Raw genomic sequence first — 21,993 nt, forward strand, 5'->3', positions numbered from 1 at the left:
ACCTACTCGACCATTACATTGAGAAAGGCGTCATTGAGTTTTTTTGTTTTTGTAAAAATGTAAAAGGAAAAATAGACGAAACAAAATAAAAAATCAACTCGCATATTTTTTAATCTTCCTTCCGACATGAACACATCCGCGCGCAGCCGTCGGGACTGGAACATGTTTTTGTCGCCACACAAGGTTGCCTGCCTTTGACTACTGGCTGCCAGCGACCGGGCCGTCCCCTGCTTGTAAGCCCGTGACATTTTTTTTTCTTTTATTCTCTTCTCTTGCCGTTACAATCCTGCTTTTGGTAACAAACTCCGTCCAGCTCACCATTCTGCGTCACCCGCGTGAGAGGGGTGGTTTTTTTTTTTTTTTTTTTTTAATGAATCGTAGATTAAAACTTCATTCATCACGGGGTGACCGAGGGGGGATTCTGTCCTCATCAGAGGTCTCCGAGACTCAGGAAGAAAAAAAGATTTCGTGCGATCAAGCATTGGGGACACCAAAAAAAATGCCAAAGCAGATAGCCACTGGGCCCGATTTTTGGGATTGCACGGCATGCGGTCGCATGCCAAACTTACTCGGACTTTGAATGGGGTATACTGATCGATCCCGATCGTCCAAATTTTATTGTGACTTTTTTTTTTCTTGAGGAAAGACTACTCGTGTACTACTCGTTTGTATAAAGTACAGAGTGATAAACTGGAGTACAGAAAGCGCATGCATCAACTAACAGATAGGCGGAAAGCGACAATCGCCGAAGAAATCCCCTAAAAAATGTGCAACCCTCACAATTACGGAGTGAGGCGTCGGGCTTTCTGTGAGACGATATCGTGTGACAATTTTTTGCACAAGTTTCTTTGAATCAGGTACTATATATGGATGTATACTGAGGTATCGTGTGTTATGTAAAAAGTCCTTATCTCGCTCACCCAGCCATGATATTCCTTTGACCAACTCCGAACCCGCTGTATACCAAATACAAGAAAACTTTGTCCATACATTTCTAAGCAGCTCCCAGCCAATCACTAAGCTTGTTCATGAGATAGTAAAAAGATTCAGACAACCAAAACCTGGAATGCCTATGTGATGCAGGGAGGCCTTCAAACGTCATACCCCGGGACTCCAATGTCCAATTATGCAAGGTCATTGAAAAGTCCCAATGAAAGACGCGGCCTTCTTATATAAGCAGTCATAACCCCAAATATATGCCCATAACAAGATGTCGAAAATGAAAGCCGAAAATATCGGATAAATACAATGAGGTATAAGAAAACTGGTGCAAGTCCTCTAAATGAAAGATCAGAGGCAGAAAAAAGCGTTCCTGACTCGAAGAAAATAAAATACGACGCTCGCCATCCTGATTGACTCATAAGAAAAGAGGCTATGAAAACCTTAAGAGGTTTTCTGCAATGTCACAGAACCTCCAATGCAGCCACCATAGGCCGGCTGAAGGGAGAAAAGGGTTTGAACCCCCAACAAGCCTCGACAAGTCCATTGTGATTCCTTTGACGTGTTTATAAGTCGCTACCGCTTGACTTATACAGAGAGATGTCGGATATGAGTGGAGGGGGGTTGGTGTATCATGAGCTCATAAAGCCTGGGCATAGCATCGGGAACAGGGATCAGCGTGTCGACGTTGAGCCATAGAGTCAATGCGGCACAGTATGTCCCGCCAGACTCCCTGGTCGTTTGCTCCACGGTTCAGCCAAAGATTTTCAAAAAGCCCCAAATGGAAGCCCCTGACAGGACTGGGATGGTAAGGTTGTCATCCCATCCAAAAACATCCACAACCTCACTTGCAGAGGCAACGAACCCAGACCACAAGCTCATGACGCCAAGGGCTAACGGCCCTGTGATGGTGGCCGCCTCGCGCGAGATACCAAAGGCATCGCACAAAGCCCGCGGCAGCGCTAGTGAGCCAGTGAACATAAAAGCGTCGTCGCCTGGGAATGGTCCGTATGTCGGCCTCAGCCAACCCCAGAATGCACCAGCCGTGGCCACGCCGACAATAAAGGCGGCTGTAGAGCCAGCAAGAGACTTTCCGCGGCGGATTCGCGGGGTGTAGGCGCCGTACAGTCGGCCAAACGTGGATGCTGCCGTGTCGCACCAGCTCAGCATCAAAGTACCCACGACACCAATATCTTTTGGGAAAAAGTAAAGCACTATCCACGCGCCCAAAAGGTAGAAAATGACCCCATTGTAGCCCGCGAACTCGGACTCCCGCATCAAGGCGCCAAGGACCTTGACGTACAGCCTGTTGAAGCCAGAATGGTGATGACGCAGCAGGTCAACGGCTGTGATGGGAACTAAAAGGGCCATCAACCATGGCGTTACCGATGATGTCTGCGTCCCAGACAGGTAGAGCCATACGACTAGGAAGCCGATGGAGACATGGAGGAGCTTGCGCGGTACTTCATGTTTGTGGACAAAAGTTCGCCAATGACGATGAATAGGAATCAAGCCTAAGGGGCTGGGGCTACGACTCCACGTCTCACGCCAGGTATCCCAGGTCGACATGGCAGCTGCGGGCTTGAGATGACCATTGGATTCAACTGATTTGCCGTTGCCGTTGCTTTGACCACTTGTCGTCGACGTCTGTTTCCTACTGCTGTTGCTGGTCTTTGCTTTCGAGTCTGAGGTGCTGCTTGAGCTTAAAGGCTTGATGCGTTGGTCATCCATCGGACTACGACTCCGTGTTCGAGCCCGTCTAAGATCCGGATTGTGTTCTTCATCCTCATTGACAGACTCCTCCACCGGCTGCGGCGTAGCTAACCGCTTGCGAGCTGCGGATCTCGTGACGGGCGCAAAATATGATGTATCCTGCGACGTCGAAGTCGAAGGAGGTGATTGCGCATCTATTTCGGAGGGTGTAGGGCTCGGTGAAATAACGCGAGTGGTCGGTAACCTGCGCGTCGACGGCATGGCTCCGGCGGTCTCGGCGTCGATGACGTCGAGTGCAAAGGGCGGGAGCGGGGGTAGGGCAATGAGACCCGCTAAAGCACGGGCTCGCTGGAAGAGTGTAAGCGGCCAGGTGGACGCTTCGGTCGCAAGATGCTTGTCTTTTCTCGAGGCGCGAGGAGATGCGGCGGTTGTGTCAAAGACGGCTTGTTGGTGACTGAGGATGGCTTGAGTTTGTGCGACGGGATGGTGCAGCATGAAACTCGTCTGGAGTATTGCGGAGGGTAGCTGGCCTCCTCTGCATCGTTTGATGGTCAACAACTGGCGGCGACGAAGAAAGGACAACGATGTATAGTGTGGCTTTCAAATGATAAGCCAAGACTAGTTCCGAACCTAGCGGCGCGCGGTAAAGCCAACAAGTTTATGTTTAATGCCGTCTGAGGTTGCGGTGACCAAGACCCTAGGCTAGATCTTGCAAGATGTTTAAACCATGAGCAACCAAAAACATAAGGTCAGAAAATGGAAAAGACCAAAACCCTTGATCGTATGTCACTCGGGAATCAAGGTGTTCGTGACAATAAAATTATCTCGCTCCCGTCAATTACGCCAGGGGATTGATGAACAAGATTAAAATTGGTAAGGGACCCAGCATAGGAAGAAAAGAAACAAAAAAAAAACACAGTCACCTTTCCGAGTCCCCGGAATAAGCGGGAGGACGTGCACTCTGCAGCCAGCACCAAAAGAGCCTTCGGATCACGGCATGTGACCGACCCAAGCCAGGGGTTGACAAGGGTCACGCACGCCTTCAAAGTCTCTTGGTTGACGGTTCGAATATCCAAAATCGAGACATTCCCTGGGCTCAAAAAGAGCTCAAATGACAATTCTCCGCGCGAGACTGGACAATAATTCCATAACCGAGCTTGGCATGAATGAATTAAAGCGGGTTGGAAAAATTCCGCCTGTATGCAGGCAGTACCAGAGCTGACATCATTGTTGTTGGCGGCGTCGCCCAGGCCCGTCTGTACGGTACCTTGGGAGACATGCAAATGGAAGTGGGGCAGACTGAAGTCGACATTCGATCTTATCGATAAGCAGAAAATGGACTTTTTTTTCTTCGCTACCTCAAGGCTCTCAGGGGTCTATGGGCGTCGCATCTTAGGCCAAACAAAATATGAGGTGAATTTTTGGTATTAATGGCGTTTGCAAAGGGATTATTGTCATTATTCCAAAAAAAAAACCCCGAATCTTAATTTTTACGGCCTGATCACATACTTGGTTGTCTTACAAAATGGCACCAGAAAAGGCCCCTCAGAAGTTTTCTCGGTCATGGGATGCGCTCACGCCGCCTCTTGCCGACTTCATCCTGGAAGCAGTGGCGTCGATGGGGTTCAATGAACTCACACCAGTACAAGCCGCAACATTACCACTGTTCCGAGGCAACAAAGACGTAGTGGTAGAGGTTAGTCTCATGTGTCAAGAACCAAAGCAACATTATAATAATTTTGCTTGTAATATTACTAACAAAAATAAATCACACCAGGCTGTAACAGGCAGCGGCAAGACCTTGGCTTATCTCAGTGAGTGGCTATTAGCTTGGACAACTCATGAACCATCAAGCGCAGGGTAGCTACTTACCCAATCTCTACAGTCCCCGTCATAGACAAAATCCTTCGGCGAGACGATGTTCTCAAACGACATCATGTTGGCGCCATCATTGTCTCTCCTACCCGAGAACTGGCGACTCAAATCCACAGCGTTTTGTCATCATTACTATCCTTCCACGAACCATCAACTGAATTTTCGTCATTCCTCAAGGGAGACGAAAAAAGGCCTGACACGACAGTTCCAGTACTAATCCCACAGCTCCTAGTCGGAGGTACGGTCAAAGTTGCACAAGACTTATCAACTTTCCTCCGCCTGAGTCCAAACATCCTCGTTGGCACTCCCGGCAGACTGGCCGAGCTTCTTTCTTCACCATATGTGCACACGCCTCAGTCGTCCTTTGAGGTTCTGGTCCTCGACGAGGCTGATCGCCTGCTCGATCAAGGATTTCAGAAAGAGCTGCAACGCATCTTAGGCTTCTTGCCCAAGCAGAGGAGAACCGGACTGTTCAGTGCTAGCGTCTCGGATGCCGTTGGCGAGCTTGTGCGTGCCGGGTTGCGAAATCCGCAGCGCATTGCTGTCACTGTCAAGCGGCTCACAGATGGCGGTGTCATCGAAGACAGGAAGACACCGGCGAGCTTGCAAATGTCGTATCTCACGGTACCTGCCAGTCAGAAATGGCCGGCTTTGATTCAGTTTCTCAAAAAGGTGGAGCCGACACCGTTGAGGACGATAATATTCGTGTCCTCGTGTTTTGCTGTAAAGTATGGCACTCTAATCCATTATATCGCCACCAAAATTACCTGCTGACGTTGTACAGATACTTCCATTCTGTCATCGCATCACTACTTCCCAAGGACGTTTCATTAATTCCTTTACATGGAAAGCAAGAGCCTCAAGTGAGGGAGAAATGCTTTGAACGATTTGTGGGGTCATCGAGTCCATCCGTCCTTCTCACTACAGGTATGTCTTCCTAGGGCCTTTTCAGAACTAAAAAAAAAAAAAGGCAGAGCTGACAAATTAAAACAGACGTTGCCGCACGGGGTCTCGATATTCCACAAGTCGATGTTGTCTTTCAGTTTGACCCACCGTCAGACCCGAAAACATTCGTGCACAGAGCTGGTCGAGCAGGGCGAGCAGGTCGTAGGGGCCTCGCGGTGGCCCTACTACTTCCTGGTCGCGAGCAAGACTATGTTGGGTTCTTGGAGGTTCGCAAGACACCCATCACACCGCTTACCAACCCCGAAATCAAGGTTTCAGAGCAAGAAGTGGATTCGTTTGCTGCAAAAGTCCGAAAACAAGCGATTGCGGATAGAGAAGTGTTTCAGCTATCCCAAAGGGCGTTTGTGTCCTGGGCCAGGAGTTATATTGAGCACAAGGCCACAAGTATATTCAGAATTACGGACGTTGACTGGGTGGATACAGCCAAAGGCTGGGGCCTGGTGACCCTGCCAAAGATGCCTGAGCTCAAGGGATCAGGAATAGATCGCAGTCTGGGTCACGGTATAGATGTCGAAAGCATTCCGTTCAAGGATAAGGCCAAGGAGAAAAAGCGACAGGAGGAGCTGGCCCAGGCCGAGGAGGACAGGAAGAACGGTGTACTAAGCGCCAAGGCCGCTGCGCTCGCCGCGAAGAGGAAAAAGAACGAGGCTTGGAGTGGACGGCAAGGGCAAGAAGATACCAGGGTAGAAAGGAGGGAGAGGAAGCAGCGCAAGAGGGAGGCTGTAAAGGTGTCTAAGATGACGGACGAGGAAAAGGCAGAGCAGAAGAGACTTGAGGACATGATTGCCGAGGTGAGGAGGAGGAATCAGGAAGCAGCTGCATTAGCAAGTAAAGATGAGGGTGATGATGATGGGTTTGAAGGCTTTGATTAGTCGAGAGCCATCATTGTTGTTTGATCTCCAGGTCTTGGACGTCATACTACTAATGAGCATCGTGGTGACCTTGACTAGATCTGAGTTGAAATTCAAGGGGGGGAAAAATTCGAGAAACGGAAATTCTCATGAGCTAAAAGACCTACACACCTACCTACCTTACTAGGTAGGTGCCTTGTTTATATTGCACAAGATCCCTTCCTGCCAAAACATTCATATTTATTCCCTTAAAGCACTCTGAAACGGCACCAAATGCCAGAATGCGGGTTAGGGTCTGAATGTGGAGTTGAGGCCACGCAGAGCGATCTATAGTGGGGCTTCCGCCACCACTACCTTGACGGCCTGATCTCGGGCAGTCTGGGTGAGCATCTCGAAACATGCCTCATTGGAGAAGAGGCGACATTGCATCAAAGAATCCAGGTGGCTTTGGATCCTTTCTTTTTATTTAACAGCTTGCGTGCGAGCTCTAAACACTTTTATTTCTTCTTCTGTTTGCTCAGACACAAATTTAGTCTAGAATAGACCGTTCTCGCCGACGCCATACCTAACAAACGGCAAGCTACCTTGGGTAACTAGGTACCTCCTAGCTTACCTTACTTCCTAACTGACGACCACATTCGAGGTCCTGTTTCAACGCAATACACCAATACCCCGACAGCCACATCACCAAAAGCAACACGACACAGCGATGGATATGCGGAACAACTTGTTTGGGCAGGGCCCACGAGGAGGCACCGGCCTCCCTGGCCGGCAGGTACAACGACCTCCTGGCGGAGGCGCACCCCCCTCAGCCCGATACGACAGCCCGCAGGGCGGATATGGTGGTTCCCAGGGATACGGACAGCAGGGTGGTGGCGGCAACTACGCTCCCCCGGCATCACAACAACCGAGACAACCTTCCGGTTACGGAAGCCCGCCTCCGGCTGATAACTACGGCGCCCCGTCGGGACGCCGGGTGCGCCTGCGGCTTGCCAAGGTGGAGGACAAGACACTGCAGATGAACTACATCTTCACAAACATGTATGAAGCACAATAACAGCTGTATTCTTTTCTGTCACTATCTAAAATATTCCCGAGTAACTGACTTCCCCTCTTTCTGCGACCAACAGTTGCGCCGTTTCCCCCAGCGACTTCCCAAGCTCTCGCGATGGCGACCACTACATCCGTCTCACCGGCCCCCAACTGCGTGGCGACTACGTTGTCATGGCCCGGCCAACGCCAGGCTTCCCACCTGGATGCATCAGCCTTTCGGATCCGCAACGCACATGGCTGCAGGTCGGCCTGATGGACGAGCTTGAAGGTGAACTATACGATCCACTGGGAGGTGGCACACCGTACCTTGGCGCCATTGATGTCGAGGTCGGCTTCGCGTCAAAGGCCAAGTTCACGGAGGAGGCGTACGATCAGGATGAGCTACAGCGCATGATGGTATCGACCTTTGCCAACCAGATGTTTGCTCCCGGGCAGCGGATCCTCATGGACGTCAGGAGCATACCGCTGGCTATCCAAATCAAGACGGTCACGCTCGTGGACCTGAGCATGTCGGAAAAGCCGGCCGGCGACGCAGCCATGACGAGCTCGGATCCGAACAAACGGGGTGTTTTGACCAACCAGACTGGCGTGACCTTCTTCAAGGATCCGAAGACGAGCATCAAACTCAAGGCGTCGAGCCGCAAGGCTGCTTCAAACGCCATCGTTTCGCCAGACTTCAAGTTCGAAGACATGGGCATTGGTGGTCTCGACAATGAGTTCGCAACCATTTTCCGTCGTGCCTTTGCCTCGCGCATCTTCCCGCCTGAGCTCATCGAAAAGCTAGGAATTCAGCACGTCAAAGGTATCCTGTTGTTCGGCCCTCCCGGTACTGGAAAAACCTTGATTGCCAGGCAGATTGGCAAGATGCTCAATGCCAGGGAGCCCAAGATTATCAACGGACCTGAGGTTCTGAACAAGTACGTGGGTCAGTCGGAAGAGAACATCCGCAAGATGTTTGCGGATGCCGAGAAGGAGTACGCGGAGAAGGGTGATGAAAGTGGGCTGCATATCATCATCTTCGACGAGCTAGATGCTGTTTGCAAGCAGCGTGGATCAGGCTCCGGAGGTGGCACGGGTGTCGGCGACAGCGTGGTCAACCAGCTGCTCTCCAAGCTCGATGGTGTCAACCAGCTCAACAATATCCTGCTCATCGGTATGACCAACCGAAAGGACATGATTGATGATGCGCTACTACGTCCCGGACGTTTGGAAGTGCAAGTCGAAATTAGCTTGCCGGACGAGCCAGGTCGTGAGAAGATTCTACAGATTCACACGACCAAGATGGTAAAGAACAACGTCATCGAATCCGATGTGGACCTGCGAGAGCTGGCGGCCATGACCAAGAACTTCTCGGGTGCCGAGATCAGCGGTTTGGTCAAGGCGGCCACATCTTTCGCCTTTAACCGCCACACCAAGGTCGGGACCATGGCAGGTGTGTCTGACAATGTGGCCGAGATGAAGGTTAACCGTGATGACTTCTTGCACGCGCTGGGTGAGGTCAAGCCGGCGTTTGGCATGGACGAAGACAAGCTGGGTGCGGTTATTCGACACGGCATCATCCACTTCTCGCCTGCCATCGACAGCATCTTGCGCGATGGTATGATAAACGTCGATGCTGTCCGCGACCTCGAGCAGCTGAACCTCTTGTCTGTGCTGCTCCACGGGCCCGAAGGCAGCGGCAAGACGGCCATGGCGGCCCACATTGCCATCCAGTCTGGTTTCCCATTCGTCAAGACGATCACGGCAGAGATGCTTGTTGGGTGCCGCGACGAGGTTGGCAAGAAGGACATGATTCACAAGGTGTTCACTGATGCTTACAAGTCGCCGTTGAGCTTGCTCATTCTGGATGACATTGAAGAGATGATTGAGTGGAACCCTATCGGGCCCAGGATGAGCAACATGATGGTTCAAGTTCTGAGGACGCTCATGAAGGCGTTGCCTCCGAAGGTATGCTATTTCTTTTTACTACCTATTCTAAATAGTGAATGTCGTCTTTGGTTCATACGCTAACACTCTCTCTAGGGTCACCGCCTGCTCATTTTGGCCACGACGTCTGTTCGTTCGGTCCTGCAGCAGCTCGACATGATGAAGGCTTTCAACGCCGAGATTGCGATCCCGGCCATCAAGAACCTTCAGGAGCTTTCCCGAGTACTGGGAGAGTCGGGCATGTTCGAGTCGCAGGACCTGAACGTGATTGTTAACACAATAGGCAACATCACTGGGACGGACAAGGTCAACGTGGGCGTCAAGACGGTCCTGACTCTGGCATCGACGGCACGCAAGGCGCCCGACCCTGTCGACTGGTTCTCGGAGGAGGTGGCAAAGGCGATCAACAACAACACGCCACAATATTGAAGCACGTTATGAGGTACAGGGGAAATGAGAATTAAGATACCTAGTCTAGAATTCTTGGGTAAATGATACACACCGGGCGGCTTGTAGCGCTGTTAAGGATTAGGTGACGTATAGTCGTATTTGAATGCCATATTAGTATAAAGAACTCGTTGATGGCTCTCAAGGTGATACACACACAGGCTTGCTTGTTTATCTCATTTAGTACATGGGCATTGGGTCACCTTTGGGACAAGCAATCGTGTAAAATGCCACTATATGTATATAGAGCTAGAGGCAGCCCGTTTGCCCGGGGCTGGACACGGGATAGTCATTCTCCAGACCAACACGTGCCTCAGAGCCACAGAAAATTCAAGCTTTGTTAACATTGAGACGGATATATCACCATCCTATCTTCATCGAGGCTGAGCATCCCAGAGTACTACAGTTTGCCGATAGCAACCTTTTTTTAAGCGCTTATTTCATACCGAAAATATCGGCGGGCCTGGGTATTACTCCGCGCGTGACACCATCTCATTGTCTTTTTTTTTTTTTTTTTTTTTTTTTTCAAAACGACCTTGCATTGCTACGGAAACGCACAAAATCATCGGCGACGGCATCCGCTCCAGGGCGGCGGCGACCGACGTATTTAGTCCTCCCAACAGAGTCCAGAGTAATATATATATAAAAGAAAAAAAAAAAAAACCGTGGCGTACGAAGATCCTGTTCATAATATTCCGAGGTCTCGTTTGATATCACTACCAGTAGTGACTGAAGACGCTAATGCCCGGAAGCCTATCCATAAGTGGTAGGTACTTCGTAGTGAATACGTACTGACCTGGTATCAGTTAAAACAACGCAAGGCCGTATTCATTTGATTCAAGTGGGACACAAAAGGGGAGAGTTTGCTACTTCGTAGATCTACGAAGTAGTACACTACCTACCGTTGTAATGTGGGGGATACCAAGATGTACGTAGTAGGGACCAAGAAAAAATATTGGGAGGGGAGATCCTCCAAAAGGAGTTACTGCCTCGTGGCCCAGGAAAGCTGGTCGACGACTCGACTGCCATCCCATACCTATTACTACATAAACCCTCACCCTGCCCTCGGGGGATTCGGTGAGAACAACGGTGGCTAGTTGATGCGATTGTGACCCTGATCAAAGTGGATATTCACTAGATAGGTAATAGGGCATTCTCAGTGGATGTAGCAAGTGTATGTAGGTAGGTACCTAGGTAGCAACGAGGCAGGGCTCGTTTTGGCAACCCAAAACGTGGAGAACTCTGTTGATCCCCTAGGTAGGATGACCCGCTCTTTGTGCCTCTAGTGAACCTAGACCCTGGCAAGCGGCAGATAGTCAACGGACACTGCTCACAAAAATCAATAAGGTTTTAGCGCACATCCCAGCGGTGTGCCCTTTCATACCACATACATTACGGTGTACCTACAGTAAGTGCAACGGCAATGGCAATGCATCCTGCAAGGCGAACGACAGAGTGGAGAAATTCCATGGAGGGAAAGACACTCGTCCTCGGCAGTGGAGTCGCTGTCATGTACTGGATGGGGGTTTCATCAAAAGGTACTCTAGATCAAACAAAATACTCGCATTGTGGACGTTGTGACAATAGATCTTACCCTTATCGGCATGTTTAGACCACTAGTACCATCTGTTTGTCACTCAGATGCATGGCATATGGAGACAAATGGAATGCACTTTTTGGTTCGACGGCGGGTCTTCGATCTACTATTTACCAGAAGGGTTTATACTTCGTAAGGATTAATTTCGTTAAGGCTAAGATGCATGAAAATAAGGCCGAAGAATTTAAAAAGTACTGCGTAATAAAGACCAACAACAAAGGCCTCAAGTAACAATGAATGGATTATCCTGGGGATGGATTTATTGTACGTCAAGATTGAATGGATTGGTTGGGTTTTTACTTTTTCGCTCGGTTTTTTTCTATTCTTCCTTTTTTTTTTTTTTTTTTTTTTTAACCTGACTTTAGCCCGATATTTTGTTCTTCAGCAAAAATAAAAGAGAACCATATCAGGAATAGTGAGTGATGCACACTAGGTTGCATGATGGCAATAAACAACGGTTCTGACCATCCTTATGTCAATTTGGCTTTGCCGACGAACGGGGTGATACTCCAAGTAATCAGTCCAGCCGTCGCAACAGCAACGCAGCAACAGCGAGCAGGAGCAGCAGCGAGTAGCAGCAGCATCAGTCAAAACAAGCGAGACACGTCCCATCTGCACATTTTTACCGTTTGGGTCTTGCCGGTGCACATCTCCCGCACCCTCGAGCAAGGGGGGAGCTGATCTTTTGCTATTTTACATCATCCCATCCTTAGTGCAGCCTCGACGGGCAAACACCCGTAGTTTCCGTATCGCTTGTTTGTGTCATAAGTTTTGTTTATTTTATTTTTATTTTTTTTCAGTTTTTTTTTTCAAAGGAATAACATCGGAGCGGGAACAAGGCACAACGTTGCATGCCTCAAAAGCTGTCTGCCAACTGCTCATCTATCTCTCTCCATCTCGGGTAAATTCTTGGCCAAGTTTTAATAGCGCTGAAAGTCAGTAACACCACGGTAGGTGGCAGAGACCGAATTCCCACGCGAGATGCACGCGGGCTAGAGATGGCTCGGGCAGCTACTCGCTTAGTGAGGACCAAGGGCGGTGCGATCTGAAGCACGCTACTGTAGCTTCGACATGGAAGGAAAAAAAGAAATGTTCTGTGTCAAAGTTCGGTTTGGGGACTGCTGGCTGGCTTTGTTCCGAGATCCCCGATCCATCGGGTCTCAAGGGTAGGTTATGCGTAAAGTAGGTTATGCGTACCTTAAGGTACTTGGGTAGGTCATCTGACGTTGTACCTACCGGGTTGATGCAAATGACAAATCGGGGACCAACACTTCTCGAAATGCACCTGGGTTGGTGGTGGCTTGCATTGACGAAAATCTGGGGCAATTGACCGTTACAGATGACCAATTTCCCTATCTATGTTTTGAGGAGAAGGGTTTATTGTGGTGGCATGGCTAACAACAAGATACATATCCATACTATGCATAACTGGTAGGTACTGTACGAAAGGCCCGGCCCCGTCACTAGTGGATTTGGAAAAAAAAAAAAAAAAAAAAAAAAAAAAAAAAAAAAAAAGTGATCACATCTCACACACTGGAGTGGCCTTGGATGAGACACAACGACCTAGTTGCCATTTTGAAACTCGAATCCCTTTCAATATTACTTAGTACCTACGTTACCTTACCCTATACATCCTGATGCCGGCATTGCCTCCACTGACAGGTGTTTGTTTTGTGGCTGGCACGGGACAATTTTCTGGTACCGGCATCAGTTCCTCCTCCCGCCTCCATCCAACCTCAATGAGGTGTGGAGACAGTGTTATCCACAGGCACAAAATCGACTGCGATCCATTACTTGGGACGAACCTAGCGCACGCTAAAGTGAGCCACGAGCTTGTGCTTTGCATGGAGAGCCCCGTGCGCACCGTTTTTTTTTCTCATCTGTTTTGATTGACCAATGCACGATCGAATGAGTTGGTTCATGCTGCCCGTTCCCCCAGCAAAAACAATTCATTCAGACAGGAAGAAAGAGCGTGAGCTGAATGTGCAATGTTTCGCACCGTTGTACGTTTCAAATGAAGCAGAATAGAAGCACTACATCTGCTGATTTAAGGAACTTTTTATTTTTAATTTTCAAAGTCAGAATTCTCCCTTCCATTATAATATGTACTCTGCCCCGATACCTGGGACCTTTTTCTGTGCAGGGATAATGGGAAAAGGACATGAGCTGCGTAAGAGGCTACTCCGCTGTGGCCCGCGCAATGACAAAAGTGATCATCAATTAGCCCCTCACTCCCCATTTCGACTCCTCTTCTATTACCACCTTCCAACCGCATGGAATCCAAGTTGATGGTAATGACAGCCCCAAAACCAGAGAAATAAAATGCTAACGTGTGGTTAAGACAACCAACACGTCATTGAGGGAAGTACTGGTTGTCCTGGAAAACATAAGACTTGAATCAAGATCGGGACAAGGCCAGCCAAGAAATTAAATCTTACCAAGTAATGCGTGCTTGGGCTGGGATTTTGGAGGGTTGCTCTTGGTTAAGGTAGGTAGTCTATCAAAACTCAATTGGATAGCTAGAAAATGCGCCTAGCTAGCAAAATTACTTGCTTTTTTTTTTCTTTTTTTTTTCTCCTTCTACATCTGTTTACTGTTTGTCGCATATTTTGAGTGGCCGACCACAAAAGCCTCGAGTAAGCAATCTAAGCCACCCGAGGTGATGCATTGGAGGTAAGTATTTGGCTGTTTACTCTTAACGACAGAATCAATAGTTCATGATCCGCATTCGTTTTTTGACTTTGTATGTCGCAAATTCACACTGGGGGGACCTCTTGCTGAGCTATCGGACTCTGGCGGGGCACGCATGCTGGGGGAAGGGTACTTGGAAGAGCAGGTAATCATCAGTTTGCATGCATGTCACTCGGTATACACTGCGCGCAATGAATGTATCACACAGCCCCATGGAACAGTACTCCTCACTTGCCCCGATCCATAGTATACCCCTGTAATAATTTGAGGCCTAGGCCTCAAGCTCAAGTCAAGGCCCCATCCATGTACGAGTCCATCCATCCATCCATACATCCAGGTTCGAGTCCATATGCGTTCGTTCAGCAAATGTTTCCATCCCATCTACTGTACCTCATTTTGAATCTCACCCATCCCAACCAGCACTTCATCGTTCGGTGACCCAACCCAGTCCTGTCGAATCTCAGGTGTTAGGCCTTGCCCTACTTGTCGAAAACCCAGAGCCCAAAAGACGACTGACTGGTAAACAATTTGAGCTTATACAGCCTGACAGCTCCAGAGATTGTCAGAGTCGTTCGTTTATCTTTGTCGATCCCCGCAAGCTAATTGGGTTTTGATTTTAATTTTCATCACCAAAAGTCCAATCCCACGCGATTCCGATACATCACCTAAAACTACCGGGTGGAACCTGCGCCCGCTCACTACTTTTGCTTTGTCCTGGACTTTAGGCCCTCCCATCAGTTTTACACTAGAGAGTAGAGACCGTCTCGCGATTGGAGCATCGCTCACCCCGAACGTGTTCTGTGCTGGGCCACTTTGGTGCTGTGCCTTGCATCATCCCAACCAACACTGGCCGTGTTTGCGCGCGCGCGTGCACCAGCATCTCGAGCAGCCTGTGGCACCAGAGCACAGAGCACAGGCAACATTCGAGACGAGGCTCCAGGGATACCATAAGGTACGGGATCATAACAAAACAATTGCGAACTGAACGACCCCTCAAGTTCCTTCCTATCCCTCACTTTTTGTTCCTGCGTCTCCCTGTTTACTTTATTTCTTTTTCTTCTGCTTTTTTTTTTCTCCGCATCCGTGCTCATCCGCTCACTGGTGCCTCCTCCCATAAAAGGAAAATAGAGCGAACTTGAAAAGCAACAAAGCAACAGCGTCTTGTTTTTGATTGCCCAAGCCCCCCAAACTATCACTTTCTCTCCTTCAAGTGCATTCAAGCTTGTTTCCTAAAGAGAATCGGCAAACCCCTCGAACCACTTTCCGACGATAATTCAACCGCTCGCGGCTTTGAGCAGCCGTTTAAAAATCGCCCCCATGCAATAGGCATTAGCGAACGACCAACCGAGGTCGGGCAACTCGATTGCCGCCACCCACGACGACATCTGGCTCCCCGCCACCGGGCGAGGCAGCCGTACAGAGATGGCCAGCGAATATGCTGCACCACTCAGCCCTGCTGCCGGCGGTCTCTCTGACCTTTTGCAGCAGCATGGCTCTCGGGATTACTTGGGGACGGGCTCCCTCTCACCGGCAAAGAGGCGCGACGACACAACGATTAATGAAACAACGACAGCCATGAGGACGAAGAAAGCCGCACCAAGGTTGGGCCGTGATACCACAGGAGACAAGGGTTCCGGAGGAAGCCACAGGATGAAGCCACGATTGTCTTCAAACCAGATGCCTCGCTCGCTTCTTCCGGTTACGGAAAGAAAGAGCCAGGACGAAAACAGGGGAGACATGCGGAAGAGAAAGGGAAGTATAAAGGAAAAGACGGAAATTGCACCGGACGGGGCCTCGGCGGGTCGAGAGGGTAGACAATTTGCCGTTGCCAACGTGGGCAACAATGGACGCATTTATCTGAGGTATGTGGTTCTTCCTTTATAGATGCGAGGGGGCGTGTCGGCTTGACGAGAAGAAAGGGAAGCGCAGAGACATCCTAACTGGAGCATTCCTTTCACTGTATATTTTGTTTAGGCCTACGATACGACCTGCGCATCAAAGGTATCCGCAGCCAAACTTTGTATTCCCTTCGACACCGCCAACAACGGCCACATCGAAACCCTCTGCTGCGTCATCGGACAAAACTGGGAAGAACCAAAATGATTCCGATAGCACAAAGACCGGATCCAAGCTATCCCAAATACTCAGCAGCCAATGGACACTCCCACCAACACCGTCGACATCCGTGGCTAGGAGAACATTGCTCGCGGCAAGGCGGTCACGGCATCGGCGGGCAGTTTCCGACTCAACTGTCCCTGACCTCCCAGGTGCATCACCAGATTCAGAAGTCGATGGCCTCAAAATAGTAATTACGCAGCCCAAAGATGATCAAAGACCAAGATCAGTTGAGGACAGGGATATCCCTGGGTTTGTCCCCGTCCTTGATGTGTCTATCCCACACTGGAAGCTGGGAACGCCTAGATTCACCCATATGGGCGGAGCAGACATCCGTGGCTCCTCTTACGGAGCACCTACCGAAATACGATCAGACTCTACATCCATTGCAGGTCGGACTCCACGCAGTATAGTTGAGTCGGTACGGGGCAAGAAACCCAGTCCTATCAGTATACCGAGCATACCGCGAGCGTTTCTGTCACATCCGCCGACTGGGAGTCCTCCGATCATTCCCATGAGCGGTTTGCCCCTGCGTCGAGCCACATACATCTCTACTTTCCTTGTCATCGAGCCACGCATGTTTGACAATTTGACCTTCAAGCCTGCTTGCGATGACCGGTCGATTGTTCGCTACTCTCAGCACACAGGGGCCGTAACTGCAGCGTCACCACCTCGCTTGGTCGCCGAGATTACATCTCCGAGCTTCCTGGACTACGAGTTGCTTTCCGACTTCTTTCTCACGTTCCGTTCCTTCCTCGAGCCCTATGACCTACTCAAAATGCTGATAGCCCGACTCAGATGGGCGCTCGCTAGGGAGGATGAGACCGGTATGGTGGTTCGTGTGCGAACGTTTGTGGCTCTTCGACATTGGATCCTCAACTACTTCATGGACGATTTTGTCATTGACTACCAGCTTCGTACCATGTTTTGTGAGCTCATCAATGACTTTGTCAGCGAGCTTTGTCAAGATCAACCGGGGAGGAAAGTGCAGGTTAAGATCTTGGGCGAACTCAAGAAGTGTTGGCGTAGGGTGTGCGCACAATATTGGGACAGTCCTCACTTCGACTCATCCCTGGGTGCAGAGGTGCCGATTATACCTGGCGGGATCGCTGGACATCGCAACGCTGATCTAACACCGGTCTTCTGGACTCAAAGTATAGGAGACGACCCGCCTCAGCTTGGGCCTGTTGACTGCATCTCTCCCTCTCTACACTTTACATCCGGAGACATGAGTTTACAGCCCGACGTGTCACGCACCGCCAACATGGATGCCGTCATCCGTGACGATAGGCCGATTACGCCTTTGCAGCCCGATACTCTCACTGTCAGCCACAAGAGGCCGCAACCTTCTTCCCTCAGTGTGAGCAGTGTAGATGCAATGTCCTGTTCATTCCCGACCAAGAACCTTCTTTCCATGCAGCCAGGGGCTGGTCAATTCCTTGCAGCTCACCCTGTCGACCCAAGTACTCTATCGGGCACACTGGTTCGGAAAGCCAGCACACCCAAGGCACTTACCGGCAAACGCGTCAGGCCTCAGTCTCCGCAGCATAAGCGCAATGGCAGCTTGACCGATTCGCTAAGGGATCACTCACCGAATGCGGGAGAGAAAATAACATACAAGAGTACTGAAATCATGATGGCTTATCCGTATGTGGGAAGCCTCGTCAGAGGAGCCATGTTTCCACCAGGACAAGCATTTGTTGAAATTCCCACGCCCGGTTCCGGCGAGGTTTCGCGGCAGACTACCGTCTTCCAACCTTATCCGGTAGATGAACAAAAGGAGAAGGCATCTGCATCGGCCATGTCAGGTCAAGGGATGCGCAAGCTGCTAAGCAGCGTCCGTCGGGCTATCAGCACTAAAGGCCAGGGCCTATCACCAACGCAAGGGAGTTTCTTGAACATTTCTCCCCTTGGCCCCCGCGGTGCCACTACCAACAGGCTCCCTGGCACTGCAATCGTACCACAAGCTCGGCCAAACCAGAACGGTGTCAGACCTCCAGTACGCATCGACCTCCTCGGAGCCGAGGTGGCCGAGGACTTTAAGAAGGCCGTGCGCGAAGACGCTGCCATCGACGCTGCAAACACGGGTAAAGCGGTTCCAAAAATAATCAGCGGCATACAGGAGGAAGACTGCCAGCATGACGATCGCCCAACTCTTGATGTAGAGATTCCGTTGGATGGAGGGCTTGAAGATACCTTTCTTCGTCCCATTAGCGATCAAGCGATCACAAGTGGAAGCAAGTCTATTGTCATTGTCGATGACACAGTCCCAGCGGTACCAACCGACCTACCACGTATGACCGGCGCCCTGCTCTCACCTTTGCCCATGGTGAACCCATCAGTTGAAGCTTTTGCGGATTCCTTCGCCTCTGCGGCAGATCCTACACCACCAAACACGCCACCTGGGCACAGTCTGGGAACTCCCCGCCAAGACTCGTACATTCTTCGGCATACGCTGATGCGCCAATCCTACTCGGAAGAAACATTACCTCCACTTGGTAGTGAGGCTGTCGGCATCTCCAACCTTCAGTCTCGCCCCTCGGAGGATTCCACGCGACCATCCATGGACACCACGAGGCCATCAAACGACTACGTGCGGCAATCAGTGCGTCGACCTCCGCTCAGCGGCGTTCGTGGTCATTTCCGTCAACCATCAAGTAGGTCGTATAGATCTATGCAGTCGTTTGGGAGGCCACGCCATGCCTCTTTTACAAGTGGCATGGCTCCTCAACCCACCATTGGGAGTTTCGATGCCACAACCTTTTCCGAGCACTCTGTGGATGATACAGTTCCGATAACGCCTCTGCCACAGCCAATGCGCGTGCTTAGAAGGCGTCCTGGGGGTGATCTACGTGGCGTTACCAATGTCGGCCAACTTGACCAGCACCAGCTACGTAGGTCGCGGTCGGTAGGGTCTTTAACGACCTTTACAGAGTCTATCCACAGCTCCTTCATACGCAGCCCAGGCCAGGATAATAACGACGGTTTTGTGGATGTTGTGGACGTCATGTCGGATGATTACTCACAGGAGAGGACAGCCGGTTTCTCGTTGGGTGACATGACACAAAAACCTGCTAAGAAGCCTGCATCGGTCTTCAGCACATACTCGTCCACGCCTGTGATGCGGCCGTCTTTCGAGGCCGAAGCCCACAAACTAGCACAAATCCCCGATGATCCAAATGACAACGGCGGTGTTGAATCTGCGCTTGCGAAACTGGAGGGCAAGTACGACAAGAAAGCATTCAAGCTTTCCATGGAACCGAAAAAGCCCAATACCAAGCTCTTAGGCAACTGGTCTCTAAAATTGCGTGGGGGCGGCGAAGAAGAGCTTGACTCTCAGGAGAAGAAGGAGGAACACCGCCACAAGCATGTTGGAGACGACACGCACCTCTCCCAGCTTGTTGACCACAAGACAGAGGACGATAACACGCATGTACTGGCCGACAATCTCTCCTCCAGCTTTCTACCTCTCGCCGAAGCTCCCCGTCGGGAACATCATAGCACGATGTCTTTCTTGTCGGAAAGTTCGGATGATTCTGATGATTCCTTGTCGTCCACCCCCATCTTGGAGCGGGGTCTAGTCGAAGACTCCCAGCCCGGCGAGATCAAGGATGATGAGTGGACAAATCGGTCAATCTTTGAAGAAGATGACCTTGCGACACCTAGAGTGGTACCTGGCGAGCGAGAAGTTTCATTCGATATTGTCGAGAAGACAAACAGCCTGAATCAGATTCAGCCTGGTGATACCATCCCTCGTTCTTCGCCAACCAGAGGCAATCTGGAAGCCCAGTCATTCCTGTTTGACGACGGCGATAGTGACGATGACTCTGAAAGCGAGTTGTCCTCGGAGATGTCTATTGATCTACCTGGCGAATTTGATGAGGTCGAAGATGCGGTTGGTAGGAAGCGAAGCGACACGGTGACCTCAGTGTTGCCTGTCCACCCACTGGCCGAGCCTGTCCGCCCAGTGGCAGAGCCCAGCCTCTCAAACCGTGACATGACAAATATCCACCCACTCAAGAGTCACCCACCGTCACCACCCATAACACTGGTGCAAGCACTGAAAATGTCGCCAGCCACAGCAAACCGCGGCCAATTCGACAAACAGGAGCCTCGAAAGCCTCTGCCGCTCTCCCCAGAAATAACCCCAACGTTGGCCGCACACAAGAGGCAGCCCTCAGACCAGTCAGATCAGGCAGATGCTGAGGATGCTGCGCCACAAAACTCAAAGTTCTCGGTGCATCTTCCTTTTGTCCTTGCGTTCGACTCGCAGATATTGGCACAGCAGTTTACTCTGATTGAGAAGGACGCGCTCAACGAGATCGACTGGAAGGAGCTTATTGATATGCGCTGGAAAAAGGCTGACAACAGCGACTCTCGGTCGTGGGTCGATTTTCTGCGCAACACAGACGCACGCGGCGTCGAGGTCGTGATTGCACGGTTCAACATTATGGTTAAGTGGTGCGTGTCCGAGATAGTGCTCACACAGGACCTCTACGAGCGGGCGAGATGCCTAATCAAGTTCATCCACATCGCTGCGCACTGTCGACGATACCGCAATTTCGCCACAATGTCGCAGATTGCCATAGCCCTCACGAGTCCCGAGGTGTCCAAGTTGCAGCGCACTTGGGGCTTGGTGCCGGCCAGCGACCTGACGACACTTCAACAGCTGGAGGCGCTCGTCAGCCCGACTCGTAACTTTTACAACCTCCGGGCCGAGATGGAAGGGGGTGACGTCGAGAGCGCAAACTCGGGATGCATCCCGTTTGTGGGCATCTACACACACGATCTCCTGTTCAACGCTCAGCGCCCCAGTGAGATCGCTAGCAGCCCTACGACCGCCCCGTTGGTCAACTTTGAGCGTTGTAGGTGTGCTGCCAGCATCATCAAGACGCTGCTGCGACTTCTCGAGGCGAGCTCGTTGTACACGTTCCAGCCGATAGAAGGCATCACAGAACGCTGCCTCTGGATGGGGGCGCTATCAGATGATGAGATTAGAAAGATCTCAGAGGCGCTCGAATGAAGAGAACCTTGGGCCCCTGTGCAAGGACTCTTTGCCAGTCACTGACTGACATATTGCAGACAACAAACCAGAAAACACATGCACCGCACCAACCTCTGCTTTGTCTCAATTATTTTTCTTTATCCTTGTTTCCAACCAGAGCACACAAGATACATAGACGCAATTCCTTGATTGTTTTGCTCGGAGCAAACGGTTTTACAGATGAAACATAGCTGTTCGACTAGATCAACTTGCACCCGTATGTCACATTGATACCCTTTTCTACATATGTTCATATCCGCGACTATCTTTCTATTTACATATTTTCTTGAGTTCTTGTCTCGCATACCCCGCTGCTATCGTTGGGATGCAGCTGAATTTTACAAGTCTTTGTCAAACAAAGTTCTTTTTCTGGTATTTAGTTTGGATTCTCCATCTGTTTGTTCTTACTTTCTCTAGTTTCTTGGCGAGAGCAAGCGATGCAACAGGAGGAGCACGATATAAGAGAATTGAAAGCATTTCAAGGATTAAGAAGACGCAAGGAGGCAAAGAAAAGGAGAAACGGTTTGAGATAGCATCCATCAGCATCCGCTTGGAGTCTTTTTTTCTTCTTCTTCTTTTCTACCACCCTTCATCTTCACCAGTCTGCCTTGAAAACTTTGGACTTTAATGCCTGTTTTTAGCCTTGTCTTTTTCTCTATACCCCACGTATTTATTCAGTCTTGTACTTTTCGGGATTAGTCAATGTATATAGCGGATAATTAATTCAATTTGGACGCTTTTATCATGTGTATCTTTCGCCCCTTTGATGTGAACTG

General features: G+C 50.3%; 5 protein-coding genes across 5 annotated transcripts; 4 read left to right on the top strand and 1 right to left on the bottom strand.

The window, feature by feature from the left end:
- Positions 1-1,692: 1,692 nt before the first annotated feature.
- Positions 1,693-3,147, bottom strand: PgNI_05557 (uncharacterized protein; the record flags this gene model as incomplete). Its single annotated transcript, XM_031125588.1, has 1 exon — positions 1,693-3,147. The coding sequence occupies one exon, from the start codon at positions 3,145-3,147 to the stop codon at positions 1,693-1,695; it is 1,455 nt and encodes a 484-aa protein (XP_030981972.1).
- A 946-nt stretch (positions 3,148-4,093) lies between these two features.
- On the top strand, positions 4,094-6,569 carry PgNI_05558 (uncharacterized protein). Its single transcript, XM_031125589.1, has 5 exons — positions 4,094-4,348; positions 4,430-4,466; positions 4,538-5,255; positions 5,312-5,454; positions 5,521-6,569. Exons 1-5 carry the CDS (start codon positions 4,178-4,180, stop codon positions 6,363-6,365), a joined length of 1,914 nt encoding a protein of 637 aa, XP_030981980.1. The 5' UTR covers positions 4,094-4,177; the 3' UTR covers positions 6,366-6,569.
- Positions 6,570-6,762: 193 nt separating this feature from the next.
- PgNI_05559 (uncharacterized protein) lies at positions 6,763-9,893 on the top strand. Its single transcript, XM_031125590.1, has 3 exons — positions 6,763-7,385; positions 7,475-9,344; positions 9,420-9,893. Exons 1-3 carry the CDS (start codon positions 7,054-7,056, stop codon positions 9,750-9,752), a joined length of 2,535 nt encoding a protein of 844 aa, XP_030981981.1. The 5' UTR covers positions 6,763-7,053; the 3' UTR covers positions 9,753-9,893.
- A 2,432-nt stretch (positions 9,894-12,325) lies between these two features.
- On the top strand, positions 12,326-12,553 carry PgNI_05560 (uncharacterized protein; the record flags this gene model as incomplete). The annotated part of the gene is made up of 1 exon (XM_031125591.1): positions 12,326-12,553. A coding segment is annotated over one exon (228 nt), but the record flags the coding sequence as incomplete, so codon positions are not given.
- A 1,835-nt stretch (positions 12,554-14,388) lies between these two features.
- PgNI_05561 (uncharacterized protein) lies at positions 14,389-21,952 on the top strand. The gene is made up of 3 exons (XM_031125592.1): positions 14,389-15,010; positions 15,385-15,920; positions 16,033-21,952. Exons 2-3 carry the CDS (start codon positions 15,481-15,483, stop codon positions 21,194-21,196), a joined length of 5,604 nt encoding a protein of 1,867 aa, XP_030982894.1. The 5' UTR covers positions 14,389-15,010; positions 15,385-15,480; the 3' UTR covers positions 21,197-21,952.
- The last annotated feature ends 41 nt before the right edge of the window (positions 21,953-21,993 follow it).

This window comes from Pyricularia grisea, chromosome I (genome assembly GCF_004355905.1).
Source record: "Pyricularia grisea strain NI907 chromosome I, whole genome shotgun sequence".
NCBI lineage: Eukaryota > Fungi > Ascomycota > Sordariomycetes > Magnaporthales > Pyriculariaceae > Pyricularia > Pyricularia grisea.